Source organism: Haplochromis burtoni, unplaced genomic scaffold (assembly GCF_018398535.1).
Source record: "Haplochromis burtoni strain Fernald_Lab_line unplaced genomic scaffold, NCSU_Asbu1 Contig_8, whole genome shotgun sequence".
Lineage (NCBI taxonomy): Eukaryota > Metazoa > Chordata > Actinopteri > Cichliformes > Cichlidae > Haplochromis > Haplochromis burtoni.
The window spans coordinates 1,868,818-1,881,766 of record NW_024582369.1 but is presented as its reverse complement, the minus strand read 5'-3'; the positions used below and the strand labels follow the sequence as shown (position 1 = coordinate 1,881,766).

The 12,949-nt window shown below is 39.2% G+C and overlaps 1 protein-coding gene across 3 annotated transcripts; it reads left to right on the top strand.

Annotated features, from left to right (window-relative positions):
- The first annotated feature begins 324 nt into the window (after positions 1-324).
- smyd2b (SET and MYND domain containing 2b) lies at positions 325-12,779 on the top strand. 3 transcript variants are annotated; one of them, XM_005914494.2, is made up of 12 exons: positions 326-744; positions 2,336-2,399; positions 3,736-3,846; positions 3,947-4,007; positions 4,793-4,917; positions 6,506-6,573; positions 8,188-8,290; positions 8,971-9,081; positions 10,101-10,221; positions 10,750-10,924; positions 11,479-11,587; positions 12,288-12,779. In XM_005914494.2, the coding sequence occupies exons 1-12, from the start codon at positions 575-577 to the stop codon at positions 12,366-12,368; spliced, it is 1,299 nt and encodes a 432-aa protein (XP_005914556.1). In that variant the 5' UTR covers positions 326-574; the 3' UTR covers positions 12,369-12,779. The 3 variants fall into 3 exon arrangements, with proteins under 3 accessions (XP_005914557.1, XP_005914556.1, XP_042082114.1); XM_042226180.1 differs by having other exon boundaries at positions 327-637; XM_005914495.2 differs by lacking the exons at positions 6,506-6,573; positions 8,188-8,290 and having other exon boundaries at positions 325-744.
- Positions 12,780-12,949: the final 170 nt, after the last annotated feature.

Below are 12,949 nucleotides of genomic sequence, written 5' to 3'. Positions count from 1 at the left end.
TAGCAACGCTGGGGTTAAAGAAAGCTCAACGGCACTGAAGATGTATCAGAGAGAAATGTATGAATTTGTAAAACATTACTTGACGCCAAAGAGAATCCATACCTTTCACGGAGATGAAGAACTCAACATCACACCTGCAGGAATGCGGAATGTTTCACGTTAATCATACTAATTTCCTGCTGGGTGTAATGTTGTAATGTTGATTGTCGATTGTTACTCTTTTAACTCCGTGTCCACTAGGGGCGATGTTGCACGCATTTTTGGTTGCTCCACATATCTTTCAAAAACCTGGGGGGGTGGGGAGGATGGGGTGGACAAGTTCAGTGATGAAGACATTTACACTTGTGAGGGCATGAGTGACTTTTGCCAAGAGGCTTAACACTTTAATAGCTGTAAAATCGCTGTGTAGCTCCGAAAACCCATCGGCTGCTTGTTTGCTGGGTCCATTCTGTGCCTGGATGCCACTGTGAACTATTATTGGGATGGTAACGCCCTAACACTTGATGCCACATCCCCCTTCTCTTCCAAGTCTCTGGGCTCATTCTGAGAGAAGACACCCCGGGCAGAAGGCACAATGATGGGCAGCATCAAAGGACTCGAGAGGTTTGACAGCCCGGGGAAGGGACGAGGGCTCCGGGTAAGCAGACCATTTAAAGTTGGAGAGCTCCTGTTTTCCTGCCCAGCCTACTCCCACGTGCTGTCAGTGAAAGAGAGAGGCTGCTACTGCGAGTTCTGCTTCACCAGGTTAACACTTTGGCAGTGCATCTTTTTTTCACCTCATTAAATGTATACATATATAAGCGCATTCTCTTAGGAAATTACAAAGCCACTGTGATGTTTTGTTTTGCTTTTTACTGGAAATGTGCTTATTAGTAGTTAGGACGATGTGAATTGTAACTAATGCACTACTCTTTTTTCCTGCAGGATCATATAAATTCTGCATATTTAAACACAAATATCGGTGCTTGTGCTGTCTGACATTTTTGTTTCTGCATGTAAGAAATTTGAATAAATGACTGCCAGTGCATCTTCTGAGCTGCCAGGTTGCAAGAAGTATTGGGGAGAAAATGTAGCTTGATCATAAAGGTTAGCTTCACAGTTACAAACAGATGTTGAATGGCCATTTTAACATCCTATTTACACAATAATTGTCATAAATAGAGACCCTAAATCAACCACCAGAATCTGTTATGCCATATTCAAAAGCCAGCATCTCATATAAGCCCCAAGCTGCAGGTTTAATTTTTGTGTTTATTTTGACAGTCTAGTAAGATCTGGCTAACAAAATGTAGAGACTGTTGGTCAGTTGCCAAGTGTTTTAGGAATTAAAAAGATATTTTTACTATTTCTTGAATTTTATTTTGAACGTCTGTCAAACTTCTTGTAACACAGGAAGTTCCTTTAACTTTCGTTTTTGGCACTTAAAATTGTAAAGTAGCAAGAGTAAAGGTATGCCACATTATACATAGCCTGTTCCACAAATTTGCAACAAATATGCAATTTAAAGTGAAAAAATATAGTCTGGTAATATGTTATCACAGTGTCCGGGCTTTAATCATGTCAATCTAAGAGATGTGTGACATATTCTAGCAGAAAAGTAGAAGAAAAAGGGTTTGGAAAGGCTTTTAATTAACTTTCAGTTTGGAAACAGAACCTGTGGAGGCAGATCTGTTCATAAATTGGTTCGACATACTGAAAGATCATTGTTGATCAAGAACCATTAAAATCAGTTGTGTAAAGCTTGCTTTAACTCAACAACTGAGCAAAAGACAGCATCCTAGAGACAACGTCCTTTGTGACTTGCTCAACTTTACACAGTTCAGTGGTAAGTTGACCCCTGAGTTACAGTTGCTCTTTGCAATAGGTAGTTTTAGTGTGTCATGCTTTCCCACTGGTTGCTCCGGCCCGTAAGTGCCTTATGTAAACCTAGTGTGACTGCGGATGGTAAGAGCCTCAGAATTATACTGGTGAACTTTTTGGCAGCTTTACTGATTCAGTGTGTTAAAAAGACAGCTGGCCTGTCAGAGGGTCTGCTCTATTAATACCACAGTAGGTTTTAAAGCCCTCCATTGCTATCAGTTACAACAAGCTACTAGCAACTGCTATTTCATGTGTCAAAGTTATGGAGCAAACATTTAAATGTCTATACATGCACAACTGAATACTATTATGCTACTACAATTCAGTATTACATAACCAGATGCATTCTTGTGGATATGTTGGCCCTTTGAAAATAAATGGTGCAAAGATGTGTACGGTCTCAGGGTGATTTCTTTTATATCAACTCAGTGCCATCCACAGGGTAATAAAAAAAAACTGTTTTTGTAATTTATAGGACACAGCATTTGGCAAGATGTGGGAAGTGCAAGAAAGCCTTCTACTGCAATGTGAAATGTCAGGTAAGAAAACGTCCTGCGAAGTCACAGCTCTTGTGTGAATTCTTTAAAGTGCACTGCGCAATAATTAAAAAAAAAAAACCACATCTATATTAAAACTTGGAGCTTAAAAAGTCTATTCCAGTAGTCATAAAGCCAGGTTACATCGCTGACAGGTCGCAGGTCCACCAAAGGGGCCAACACATGGAGAAAGCACAAACCCACAAGCACAAACCCTCACATCTCATACTTACAGCCAAAATAGATCTACCAGTTGGACCGTGGGAAGAAACCTACACAGGCATGGGGCCTCTTTGAATCATTCGATTTGAACCCAGAACCCTCTTGCTTTGCTAACCACTGTTCCATGCACTGCATTCACTACATATCTCATCATTATTTTATGGGTAAACATGACATCTAATCAATGTCTTTAGGCTCTTCAAATGTAAATCCTAAGAAGTGTAAAATGACAAAAAAAAATGTGCGACTGTAGAGAGGACAAACAAGTGGCGACACATCATCAAGCTAAGCTCTATATTTCTGCTTCAGTACTACTAAAGGTACAGTTGACAATAAGTGATAAAAGCCAAAAAGATTTTCAAATTACCCTGCTCTTGCAGCTCTGCACATATGTGCACATATAAACAAAGTAAGTCAATTATAACATTTGATTTTATGTAAGATTGAAACCTGATTCTCCTTGGTGAAAGTCATCAGCTTAACTCATTGCACCATGAGAGCTTAGCTTACATCTTGAAAGGATTTCTACGATCTTTAGTTAAATATCTCAAAAGACCTGCTATTGGCCAAACTCTCCCAACATTTGCTCAATTATTTTAGCCTGAAAACAGATCCCAGAGCAGGTGTACTCGTCTAGTTCTCTCTCAGACCTGTCAAATTAGAATTTAGTTTTCATATCCAGTGTCCAATGACATAAATATATCATTCATGTGTCTTCTAATGTAGACTCAGCAGATGTACAGCTTAGCTGAACTTGGTTGTTCTATGCACTTCTATATGCATACATAGCATGCTCTATTATGGAGTGTGTAGGATGCAGTGTTGTTTATAAAGTTGGGGACTAAGCAGATAATTGAGTGGACCATTCCATGTTGGAGGAGTGAAGAAGCAAGGGTAACATTAGATTAACAGAGTGCCAGCATGCCACCATGCTACAGCTTAATGCCACAGCTGGTGGTGTCGCTTAGGGGTTGCCAACTGTTAGGCCTTCTGTTGTAGTGGGACATAAACTGTCAATAGTTGACTGAATTGAATGTACTCACATTTCACTTGGCCATAAAGTAAAGAGGTGCTTTTTGTTTTTTTTATGCTATTATTGCATTTACGCGCTCCTTAGAAAGGGGACTGGGCCATGCACAAGCTGGAGTGTTCGGCAATGGTTGCTTTTGGAGAGAACTGGTGCCCGTCAGAGATATCCAGGCTGGTGGCGCGAATCCTTGCAAAGAAGGTTGGGCAGTTAATAATACATAAAATACAATAATCTCTTTTTGAATCGCTGTCCAGAGTTTCTTAAGGTCATTTCTGCTAACCATGTCTATTTTCTGCAGAAAATGCAGAAAGAACGATGCGTTTGTGAGAAGATGTTGCTCATAGGAGAGATGCAATCACGTGAGTACTTATTTCTTTACAACACAAGGAGAAAAAACATACATGATTTCTTGATGGTGACTTGGCTGTGGTTGCTCTTTATGAACTACACTTATCTAGCCACCTGTGTAGTGTCTGTGCAGAAACACTCTACAAGTCAGTCCAAGAGATCCCTAGATACCCTCAAAATATCTCAGAGAAAACTCCACTGAGAAACACCCTCAACCACATCTATATATACCCTATAGATGTGGGTCAAGTGGTGTCCAGACTACATAACAAGTGTAAATGCTTGAACGTGAAATAGGAGCTCTTGGGCACACAGCGCAGATTGCATAAGTGTCTCTCAAGTCAAATGATGTTTGACCAAGTTAACAAGAAGAAACTTATAGTTCTTAGTGCAGTGCAAACCATTAAAAATGCATTTAGTTAATTTATGTGAAAATCCAAATAAATCATGTAAACACAAATAGAGTTCAGTACAAGTGGATCCGTTTTTAGTGGCTTAACAAACAAAAAAAAATGGTCTGGTACGAGGACTGGGCTGAACATTAGTTCAGAGTTCAAAGAAATATTTAATAAAAACTCAAATGTAACCAGAGCTCAAAAATATATTAGACTTAAGCCTCGACATTACTGATAAGACAGGAAAATAATAGGAATCCACACACTTTAGACCTCTCTAGACCCATCAACATGTATAACCAAACAAAAAAGAAAATCTTAGGGTGAAAAAAGCACAGCACCGTGAAACCAGTGAAACAATAAATTATTTTAAATGAAACCAAATTCTTTTATTGTAACAGACACAGAGGATGAAGATAATGAGAAAAGAGAGATGACCGAGGCAGACATTGCCAGATTGCATCGCTTTTACTCCAAACATCTGGATATGCCGGACCACAAAGAGCTACTCACGCTCTTCTCCCAGGTAATGCGTTGTTACACCATGTAATTTTGATACAGTGAGGACCTTAAATATCAAAAATAAATGCAGGTATTGTGGTATGAAGTAGTAAAAGTTTTCTGTATTTGTCCTTGTGGCCACTGAGCTGAAAGGGGTGTTATAAAAGTGGTGCAGAGGGTGGTAAGCAATGTTCCCTCTAAGCTGGGCACGTGCGCAATTGCGCACTGCTGGCATGGTCTCTGCGCACAGAAAATCTGCGTTGCGCACAAAAAAAATCGAACCTGAATTGAAATTAAAATTAATACTTCAACAATCCTGTTTTGCAGTGTTAGTCAGTAAGTGACTGGCTGCTCCCATTTGGGATTAGAACGATGCCACCTTATCCCATAGTTCAGCCAATAATGCGTATATACGCAGCCAATCAACGTCATTGACAGGCTATGACAGCGTCCTTATGTGCCGACACCGGTGTTTTAGCTGGCAAAGCGGCGTGGCTGATGTGGAGTGAAGCCACGTTGTTGTAATGACAACGTGTACAATCATTGGAGATGTGAGCAGGACAGACGGAACAATTGATGGAAAAAGTGTGGACTTTATACCAGTTTTTAAATTGTGTTGATAGGCCACGTAAAACCAGAGTAGTGATAAAAAAAATGCAATGTTTGGTTTTCTTCCTGAATACTATCGTTGTTTATATTTACTGCGGAAAGAAACGATGAAAACGGCGTTTTATAAGAAAAAAGACTCGAAAGCGCTCTCCACCTGTGAGCAAAAACAACCCCACCCCCCTCTTCCTTTCCTATTCGTCCAAAAAAGTACGATGTCGACCAATCAAAAAATGATATGGCAACGTGGCATCTAGTTGTTAAGAAACGGGGTGAATTTTTAGGAGTGACGGCGGTGTTTTGAGATGTGAGAGATTTGAGACGTTTAGCGCAAATCTTGTGTAGTTAGTGTGTAGTGTAGTCAATAGTTTTGTTGTTTGTGTCAGAACAATGAAGCGACTACTGAATGTTACAGGTGTTACAGGAGTGATCTGCTGTTGTCAGGCCTGCAGGTATCAGGCTGTTGTTCTTCTTTATCTCATAGTGGACAGAAATAATTTTTCGGAGTGGCACAAATAATTTGTGCACTACACAGGTCAATGAATAGATTTTTTTTTCATGGTAAGTGGGCTAAAGCAGTTAATTAAAAGTAATCTAACATAAATGGAAATGCTGTAATTTGATTATTTTAATAAACCATGTAACTTGGATGGATTAGATGCCGGCGTGACCACAGTGCACACGTCTGCTGTTGCTCACAGTGGTCCAAGGGACCGCTCAGGGAGTTTGTGTGCTCGCTCAGACAAGTGAAAAATTAGAGGGAACATTGGTGGTAAGGACCCATTAATTACCCACAGCCATTCTCCACAGTCACTTGTGTTACCCCTCTGCATCAGTATAGGAAGGAATCAATACGGTCTGTTGATCCAAACTGGATTTTACTGACTTCTGGGTGACGTGTCAAACGCCAGCTAGTTAGCTGATAGCTAAGCCAAGCCAGCACACACAGTTGTAGTCTAATTTTTATCATAACTCTTCTCTGTTCTTCTCTTTGTCTTAAACAATAGGTTGGCTGCAATGGTTTCACTATAGAGGATGATGAACTTTCCCACTTGGGTACTGCAGTCTACCCAGAGTAAGAAAGAAATGTCACGCACATGCATATGAGCACTTTTTGATCGATGACCCAAAGGCATGGGCATAACTTTTCTTCATAAAACAATAATATATGACAATAGGAAGAGAAAGCAAAAGTCCAAGAGACTGGCTCAAAGGTCATATGGAAGTAATCAAACTATGAAATGAATTGAAATGAGCTTTAAAGTCCGAAGAGACAGTGTTACAACAGCGCGTGCTGACAACTGGAGGGGAAAAGCTAACACAGGAAGTAGAAGAGCTAAGTGAAACTGATTTTGAGATTTCCTTAAAAAGAGGAATTGACTTAAATACAACCCCCACACCATGAAAGGTTTTATGAACACACGTAAGGTTTCAGCAGCACATATACTGCAAAGTACTTCCTTACATAGCTCTACCTACTGTTGTGTCTCAGTGTTTTGTTTTGTTTTGTTTTTGATTTCCTGCACTTTGTGTTTTCTAATGACTTCTATGGATGTCAGACTTTTTATTTAGCTTTAAAAGGCAGTTTGTTTGGTTTGAAGTCACCAAAGGCCTAACTGTCCACAGGCAGCAATATGCATGATCTGTTAATGTCAGTTCACCTAGTTATTTATACTGTAGAGTAGTTCATCAGTGCAGCTGCCTTAAAAATTAGGATTAGCAAAGAGTGGTGCTGGTTTAGCTCACTGGATTGAGAAGGCAACCAATATGCCATAAGAATAATGCAGAGGCCTGGGTTTGAATCCACCACTAAAGCCATTTTCTTATTGTCTTTCTCCCAGCTTACCTGTCCTCTCTCTAATGTCTATAGGATAAAAGCTTAAATCCTCCAAATATGTAAATTAGCTTCGGAAAACCAAATCAGCATAACAATGTGATGCTAGAAGGAGAGGAGAGAAGAGAGGAGGATGAGTATACCGCCAGGACTTTTCATTTGAGCAGGGTTGTCAGTGACTTAGCTGAGTGCAAGACCCAAAAGATGAAGTTCTGATGGGCGAGTAATTTGTGTTTTTGTAAAGGATTTTAAATATTGTTACCACATGTTGAACACTCGTACTGTAATATGCGCATATGTAATACATGAGGAAGCTGGTCAATTGGAAATGATTGCTGAATGGGGAATTCTAGGATGGGGCTTCTTTGGTACAGTGACTTCATCCAGTCAGTCTGCAAGGACCTGCGGTTTATGGGCTTCTCTGGTTTGTTCCATGCTTACAGACATTGCAGTTGTCCTTATTTTACTTTAGCGAGCTAAATCTGTTTTTGGCTTGTGGTAACCTATTTGAAAAAAATGGTGGGAGTTTGTGGCACAGGCTTAAAAAAATGTGTCTGTTGCCCTGACTTCTGACTGCAGTTGTTGTTCATGATACTGATGAATAGCTGGATTATTGATTATTGCTATATGTTTTTTTCCAGCATGCAGCCCTGGTAATAACATATGTCAGTGTCATGCAAGAGCTCTGTGCAAGCACAGTTTTAGCCTTGTAGTAATACCACTTAAAAATAGTGAGTGATCATGCAAATGCTAGGAGTAATACTAAGCCTCAGTTTTTCCTTCTTATCCATAGTAAGAAGGGTTCGCTTTTGTTTAAATCACTTTCTTTCTTTTGATATCTTTCTCGCTGCACAGCATGGCCCTGATAAACCACAGCTGCCTTCCCAGCGTCATAGTCACGTACAAAGGGACATCGGCTGAAGTTCGGGCAGTGCAGGACATGAAACCTGGAGATGAAGTGAGGAAAAGAGACAGCTGCTATTAGAGGGGGTTGGGTTTTGATCTTTTTTTTTCTTTTAAGTGTGTGTGGAGGAGTTGGCTGGCCTTCCTATGCTAGGGCAGCACATGCTAGTTATGTCAGAGTTATTTGTCAATGGAAGATTGACTGAACAACTTTTAAGTTGGTGAAAAACAGATTTTTTTATGTTAAAAATTAAATTGTGCAATCGCAACTTATTATAATCACTTAACATTAATGCTAGAAACAGGGAAAAGAGCTAGCCTGGCAAAGGTGAAAAGGTACAATTATAACAATAAAGTTTATTTCAACTGAACTCATCTTGTTTGTTTTATCAGCATAAAACTCTTAGAATGACAAGTTACAAGTACATTACTTAAAAAAAGATCAAAGAAGAAGAACAATGTGATTGAGACACCAGTCTTAAAATTGTTAAGGGAAAGGTAGAGAACAGCAACATCGCTAATGAAAAGCACCATGTCAATGATAGGTCAGTGTGTCAAGAGAAGCAGGAGATCTGGTTTGAAGGAGGGATGCAGCAGCAGATTTCAGACGGGTTATTTTTAGCAAAACCTTTGCCCTGCGTCTTAGGAGCTATGTGGCAACAAGGAAGAGAAAAAACAATGTCAATGACAGAGAGTGTGCTTTATTTTGAATGTGTGTGTTAAATCCCCTTATAGGTGCTTATCAGCTACATAGACCTCCTCTACCCAACAGATGACCGCAATAACAGGCTGAGAGAGTCCTATTACTTTCTCTGTGACTGCCAGGAATGTAAAAGCAAGTCAAAGGTAAGACCTGGTAAAATGTAGAATGGAGATTAAAGCCAAAAATTAATAATATGCATCATTTGGATGGGTGCACATGTAAGAACTGGGAAATGCTAAATGCCACAAGGTATGTACTCTCACCGGCCACTTTATTAGATACACCTGGCTAGTACTGGATTAAATCACCTTTTTCCTTCAGAAGTGCCTCAATTCCTCATGCCATAACAAGGTGCTGGAAACTCCTCAGAGATTTTGGTCCATATTGACATGATGGCAACACACAGTTTCTGCAGATGTGTCCACTGCACATCCTTGATACAAATATCCTGCTCCACCACATGTCTAAAGGTGATCTGTTAGACTGATATTGATGATTGTGGAGGCCATTTGAATACAGGGAACTCATTTTCATGTTCAAGAAACTAGTATGAATTTATCTGAGCTTTGTGACATGGTACATTTTCCAGCTGTAAGCAGCCATCAGAAGATGGGTACACTGTGGTCATGAAGGGATGGAGATGATCAGCAACAATGCTCAGTTGGTACTAAGGGGACTGAAGTGTGCCAAGAAACTACCCCCCACACCATCAGACCACCAGCAGCCTGAACCATTGAACCATTACTTTCATGTTGTTTAGATTAATTTCTGACGAAAGCATCTAAATGGAATTGAGACTCATCAGACCAGGCAACATTTTTCAATTTTCCATCAACAAGGTATTTTCACCTAGAGCACTGCTCCATTTCACACAATTCTCTATAAACCCTAGAGATGGATGCGTGAGGAAAATCCCAGTAGATCAAAAAGAAGTCCTTTCTTCCCCATTCTGATGCTCAGTTTGAACTTCAGCTGGGCATCTTGACCATGTCTACATGCCTAAATGCACTCGGTTACTGCTATGTGCTTGGATCATTAAGATATCTGCATTAACAAGCAGGTGAAGAGGTGTACTTAACAAAGTGGACAGTGAGAGTATAATTTAGGAATTTGGAAAGCATTGTTTTGACTCTCACGCTCTCTCTCCTGTCTTCATCTATAGGACAAGGCAAAGTTAAAAGTACGTAAGCAGAGTGATTCCATTGAGCCAGATGTCATCAACAACATGGTTCGCTACGCCCGGAAAACTATCAGAGAGTTCCGGGAATTCAAACACACAAAGAATATCCTTCAGTATCAATAGATATCGTTTTGTGCCTTCTACATTGTATCGTAAACTTCATAAGGACCAAAAGGTGAAGAGAACTGTCAGAGTACTGTCAACAACTTGAAACATATCAGCAATAGTTCAGCATTCAAGCCTAAGTTCCACATTTTCCTGCTTTATTCCAGTCAGTATATTATAATTATTGTCTTACAGATGAAATAGCTGCTTGACATTTATCATTTTTAAATAATTTATTTAGCTACTGCACATTTTTACCAGCAGCAACACCATGACCGACGGGAACTACAACAACAACACATTTCTGTACCTTAACATGTTTATATGACTGTTTGCCGTAAAGATAAACCCTGATATCAAAGATAAAGTCACAAAAGTTAACAAGCGTTTAACTGGGAACAAAATGAGGATTGGAGATTTACACAAGTACTGAGTTGTGACCTTCTGAGGTGGAATTCTTCTGTCCCACAGAAGCCCATTTGAATCCTTTGCCAAGTATGAGCTTGTAGCCTTGACTCAGTGCCACCCCCTAGTGAGTTGCTGGAGATGTGCGAGCAGAGCCTGGAGGAAATGGGAGCCGTGTTTGATGACTCCAATGTGTACATGCTCCACATGATGTACCAAGCCATGGGGATTTGCATGTACATGCAAGATCTAGATGGAGCTATCAGATATGGCGAGAAGCTTCTCAAACCTTACAGGTATTAACATAAAAACATGTCCCCCCCTCTGCTGTTCTTTCCAAATGTATTTGTTGTTGCTGTGTTTTTGTTGTTTGTTTTGTTTTGGAGGGTGGGGGTTGTTGTTGTTTTTTGGGTACTTAAAACTAGTCAGATATTACAGACTGTATTCCTGCAGGTTTCATTATTCTGGCTAATGTGTTCATCTAAGTTTATTTGTGCCTTAATCTTCTATTTGTTTACATCAGAAAAATCTAAATATGAATGAATTATGCTTAACTAAAACCAATAAGCCACCATACATAAATACATAATTTCAGCTTAAAATCAGCCTTTTTCAAACCGCTGTATTTTATCAACCGTTATGATATTAGCTCATGTTTAAAAGCATTTTTCAAGTAGTATTTTTATTCCAATCTCCCAAAAGCTGGTATAATTTTGAAAATTTGCAAAGTTTGGGGGGTTTTCTGTATGTTTTTTTACTAACTGTACTGCATCTAAAAAGATCGGTGTTATCTTAGATGTGTCTTTTTTTTTCTTCTTTCATTTGCTTATGTGATCTTGGTCCAATGCAGTCATCTCTATCCACCTTACTCCCTTAATGTCTCGTCCGTCTACCTGAAACTGGGCCGATTGTACTTGGGACTAGAGAGGGAATCAGCGTGCACCAGCGCTCTCAAAAAGGTAACATTAGACTGTCTAAATACAAAATAAATACTAACCGGTGAACAACTATTAATAAGGTTATAGCAATATTTTTTCTATTACACTGCCTGGCCAAATAAAAGTCACCAGCTGGATTTAACTAAGCTTAAACAGATAAGCACTTATCTCTGTATAATTACTTGAAGTGATTGAAATGTCTAGGCTAATCCTAACTAACTCTTATTTCTTAAAACAACCAGGTCGAAAATGTATAATTATGTTTAATAGTAAAATCAAGCGCATTTCTACATTCACAATGTGAAGAGAGAAACAGGAATCAAACGGCTGTGTAGGCCTAAGGAAACCACTTATCAAATGGTTAATTAGAAAAGATTGGATCTGGAACAATGGATAAAGGTCTTATGAGTCTGTATTTACCCTGTTCCACAGTAATGAGGCATCAGGATAAGAAAAGAAGCAGATGAAGTGATGCACACATTATGGCTAGTGCCTACAGTACAAGTCTGTGGGGGGCAGTGTTAGGATCTGGGTTTACTTGAGTTGGTCAGGTATTATGTGCCCAAAAAATGAGGTCAGCTAACTACCTGAATACACTAAATAATAAGGTATATAGAAAAGTGTTCAGCTTTAGTATACCTACACATTGAAATAACATAATAACATACATACAGCAATTGTGTGATGTTAATTAATAATAAATTTACTTGTATTTCTACAGGCAATGGCTATAATGGAGGTGGCTCATGGGAAGGATCACTTTTACATTGAAGAGCTGCGTAAAATGATTGCACAAAAATAAAGAGAACAAGAGAGAAATACCAAGACTGATCCATATGGACTGCATACACTTTCCAAACTTTGTCTTATCCAAATAATTTATCTTGGTTTTTTCAGGAGTATGTCTTCACGGTTATTTATCCTGCATCTTCCTATCAGTTAGACGCAGGATACTTTTGTAACAAGCAGGTATTTATTGTGGAATTTGCATGAAAATGACTTTGTGGAAGGTGTTTTTTTTTTTTTTTAAATCAAGTAAATAACTTTGATTTGGCTTGAGACTACAGCTGTACTTTGTAACCCAAGAGTTGAGTGGTTTATGGAGGTACGCAAATAGGAGGATCAATGCGTCATCCAATCAGGAGAGCTGCATCACCATATGGGGCCTGTTAAATAAAATTAATGTATCCCTGTGATGGCAGATGCTTCAGCACCTCCTAGAACTCCTTTTATCTGATGTTGATGTTTCATTGTGATCTCGATGCTGCACTTTTAAAGAAAATAAGGCTTTATTGCATAATGAGCAAGTACAACAGCTTCAAACATGTCTGGGGAGAGAAAACTGAAAAATGCATATACAAAACATATGTACACATATTGAAA

Excerpts from the sequence above, each read along its gene's own strand:
- smyd2b (XM_005914494.2), top strand. The coding sequence starts at position 575 with ATGATGGGCAGCATCAAAGGACTCGAGAGGTTTGACAGCCCGGGGAAG. Across the intron at positions 745-2,335 it reads TGCGAGTTCTGCTTCACCAG|GACACAGCATTTGGCAAGAT; the intron begins GTTAACACTTTG and ends TGTAATTTATAG. Across the intron at positions 2,400-3,735 it reads ACTGCAATGTGAAATGTCAG|AAAGGGGACTGGGCCATGCA; the intron begins GTAAGAAAACGT and ends CGCGCTCCTTAG.